This window comes from Polistes canadensis, unplaced genomic scaffold (assembly GCF_001313835.1).
Source record: "Polistes canadensis isolate GaletaPanama2010 unplaced genomic scaffold, ASM131383v1 scaffold_438, whole genome shotgun sequence".
NCBI classification, from domain to species: Eukaryota; Metazoa; Arthropoda; class Insecta; order Hymenoptera; family Vespidae; genus Polistes; species Polistes canadensis.
Window position 1 is genome coordinate 28,086 of NW_014569985.1, and position 3,912 is coordinate 31,997.

Here is a 3,912-nt window from a genome sequence, read left to right on the forward strand (position 1 = left end):
AAGAGAGAAATAAAAAGTAAAAAGGTGAATAACGATTGTTTCTACTTTTTTAGGTCAATGGGGTGAATGTAATGCAGTCCACGCACACGGACGTAGTGAAGCTGATAAAATGTGAGTACATATATACATACACGTTTGTTTCGAATCTTTCTTTTCGCTAAAATAATGACGTAAAAGACAAGAAGAGAGACCATTCGAAATCAAAAGTTAAGTCAATTCTTGTTCCACATAAAATATTACACGAACACGTCGTCGTCTTAATTTTATCTCTTCTATTCGTTGCCAATTGCGGGGTTGGGAAATGATTTATGAATTTATTGAAATATTTTTATATTTGATTGCATGGAAAATTCATACTGATTTAAACAAAAAAAAAATCATCCAAAGGCGACATACTTTTATTTGTATTTATTTTGTAAATCATTTTTATGAGGATTGATTGTTTGTCCTACATCCTTTTTTTTATTTCTAGATAATTGTTACACTATCGTTTCAATCAAAAACTTTAGCCCTATTTAAATTATTTTATAAACCTTCAATTTCTTAGAAAGATAATTCATAAGTAAATGAAACTGTATATGCATTTATAAATCGGTACGAAATTTTCATGCAATCCTATTTGATTTTCATGTGTAACATACATAAGTAAGTAAGTGTACCTATGTGTGTATACAAATGCGCGTGTGTTATATACAATCACACAACGAAAAATGAGACTAAGAAAAAGAAAAAGAAAAAGAAAAAGAAAAAGAAAAAGAAAAAGAAAAAGAAAAATAAAACGACGAAGGAGTAGACGACGATGACAGCAGAGAGTGCCTTCAGTGATGTAAGCATGCGAGTTTATAGCGGTGACTGTTTTAGTCTACTGTCTCTCTTTTACTAACAGTACAGGTACTTAGACGCGGCATCGTGTCAGCATCATCACACTACAAACCACCACCACAAAACCACCACAATCAACAGTCAGCAATAACGTAGTCGTATCGAAAGAATTGTTTAAAAGTCTATTTCTCAAAATCAATGGTATAATCGTTTATAAATAGTATTTTAAAATACTAGCAGATCAGTTGATTTCTTAGATAAATTGCGTAAACCAATTACCATCGAGTAGGAAAGCGAGAAGCACATTTATTATATAGTATAAAATAATAAAGAGAGTTAAGAGAAAATTAATTAAATGATTTTTTAACATTTGTAAAGGAACTTTCAAATTTAATTATTAATTTTTTGGAAACTTTTTCGATTTTTATTTTTATTCGTAAGAGAATCATAGTCTTACAATTTAGTAAAGAAAACAAAAATGTACTGGTTTAGAGTTTTGAAAAAAGAATAATTGATTTTATTAAATCATCCGGGAATTTTGTGGACCCCACCCTCTATATCTGTATTAAAATCATCATCCCATCCATTTTTCGTATTCGTTTCTCTTTCTCCAAGGACGATCATTATTCTCTATCTCTGTCTATCTATGTCTATCTCTGTCTTTTTTCTTCTTCCTGGCTAGAAACAGTTACGACGAAGACGAAGACGAAGACGAAGACGAAGACGTGTTTCGCTTTCGCGTTAGTATTATCGTAGGCGTGTTCGACTTTGGAAATTTCCTAGCTTATTCTGGCTCGAATTATTCGGATATATTCTCTTCTAAGAAACTCGATAGGATATCTAACGGTATATAACGTTAGAAACGTTAGGTACTTTCCAAAGGGTAGAATCAAGAGTTTTAGAAAAGGGTTTGAAGTATCATCGAGAATATTTTTCAATGGCAAACAAACGTCTTACATTAGAAAAAAACTAAAAGATATATTTGATTAGATTTAAATAAAAAAAAAAAAAAAAGAGAATGTAATAACAAAAAAATAATTCATTCCCAAATATTCTTATAATAAAATAATAAATATCATTCACATGAAAAAAAAAACGAAAGTTTCTAAATAATTTTAAAAATCATCTTCGAGAGATTTTTTATAGAACAAATGTTTATATTCTGATTCTAATAAAGTTTCCCAATTTTACGATGTGAAGAAAGAAGATTATCATTGGAAGAAAAAAAAACAAAAGAAAAAGACTATTTAATTTAGTAAAAATAATTTAGGAACTTTGAATGTTAATTCGATAGAAATTTGTGTCTAGAGAAGTAAAGATAAAATTAGAAGGAGTGTATTTTATTTTAACAAAGTACGAAATAAGTTTCGTTCTCGTGGCGAGAAATGAGAGAAATAGGAGAAGATAGAGAAGATTTTTCTTAGGATGAAAGTTTCGGTGGTACATACTTAATAGCATTGTCTTTGATATTAGTATATATATATATATGTACATTAACGTCCCTCTTAATTCGGTAGCTTCCATCGGCATAATCATCACTTCGGTGTGTTTTCTTAGTAACTCATGAATATTTCAAATCAACGGACGAATCTGCGACTCTCGGCTTTCTCGTCGAAGAAATTTTCGGTTCTTCTTCGTCTTCAGCAATGGCGGCGCACCCTCTCGCCATTCATCTAACAAATCAGACGGTTGACAAATATTCTTTCGTGTGAGAGGAAAAACAAATACAGAAACAGACATTAAGATACAAGCTGTGAAGAGAGAAAGATAGATAAGGAGAAATACATACAAAGAGTAATATACTAAATAAGAGAGAAAAAAAAAGAGGAAGGAGTCTAAAATGTGATTCGTTGTCGTCGTCGTTGGGTGGGTAGGTAAATTTGTTTTCTCACCTCTCACGAATTACGAATTTCCACGCGAAATTCGTTCTCGTCGTCTTTGCAACGATTACGTCTCGTTTTTTGGTCGATACACAGGGTGCTCCAAATGTTTCCCTAGATGGATTTTTTGTACAAAATCAAATGATTTTTTTCTCCTAACTTTTTAAATATTACTTTTAATAATGTTGTTTTCTTTTTAGTAAAGGGAAAAATATACGTGATGCGTTTAGTAACTTAGGTGGACTATAACTTCGTTTCTTTTTTTGCAGATGGAAAGAAAATTTAGTTTTGTTTAACAAGCTTTATCTTAGAGTAGTGTAAGTTTCTCTGCAGTTATACATCTGTGCAATTATACACTTTGCATTGTTTAACAAACTTTATTATCAAGTAATGTGAGTTTTTGTAAGTGTGCATCGATGCAACTGTGCAATTGTATATTTTGAATACTTCTCTTTAACAATATTAAATATATTACTATCTGTAGAAAGAACGAAGTTGTATTCCAACTTACAATTAGTTACTAAATACATATTATGTATAGTAAACATTATGTTATATGAAAAGTTCCTATATTTTTTTGAATATATATAGTGAAATATAAAAGTATTCTTTTGGAATTTTCATTAAAAATCGATATCGAATTTTTCAGACAACTCATACACACACACACACACATATATATATATATACATAATAGAAGGAAGGATCATCCCGAGAAAAAGGATATTCGTAAAGTCAGCATTTTCATTAGAAAGATTAGACGCGTGTTTCTCGTGCGAACGGTTTTTTTCCACGAACGTTACGTTATTTTTGCGAAGTCATGAATTTATTCAAAGTTCAGTAGAGAGAGAGAGAGAAAGAGAGAGAGAAAAACTTTGCCATTCGTTCGAACTTCGAAATTCAATATTCCCGGATTTCCTACGGCTTAATGCCAAATCTTAATTCCAGTCAGCTGATGGTAATCACGATCAATGTAAAATGAACGTCTCTTGATTTTTTATAGATTATGTTCGACATAGTGATTAAAAATAAATTAACGTATTTCTCTCCCCTATTTTTATCTACATAAATGAATTTTGTATTTTCTCAATTGTGTCTATGAAAAAACTTATAATTACGTTAGTTATATATTTTATAATTTATGCATTACCATCACTACGCCTCTTTTATTTTCTTTAGTAATTTTTCTATGAACACAATATACTAAAAA

General features: G+C 30.3%; 1 protein-coding gene across 5 annotated transcripts in view; it reads left to right on the forward strand.

Annotated features, from left to right (window-relative positions):
* Positions 1-3,912, forward strand: part of LOC106792462 — a 58,669-nt gene that overhangs the window by 12,694 nt on the left and 42,063 nt on the right. For all 5 annotated transcript variants that reach the window (XM_014758889.1, XM_014758890.1, XM_014758891.1 and 2 more), the window contains exon 4: positions 54-111. In XM_014758889.1, coding sequence (XP_014614375.1) covers positions 54-111 — 58 coding nt within the window. The remainder of the gene's footprint in view (positions 1-53; positions 112-3,912) is intronic.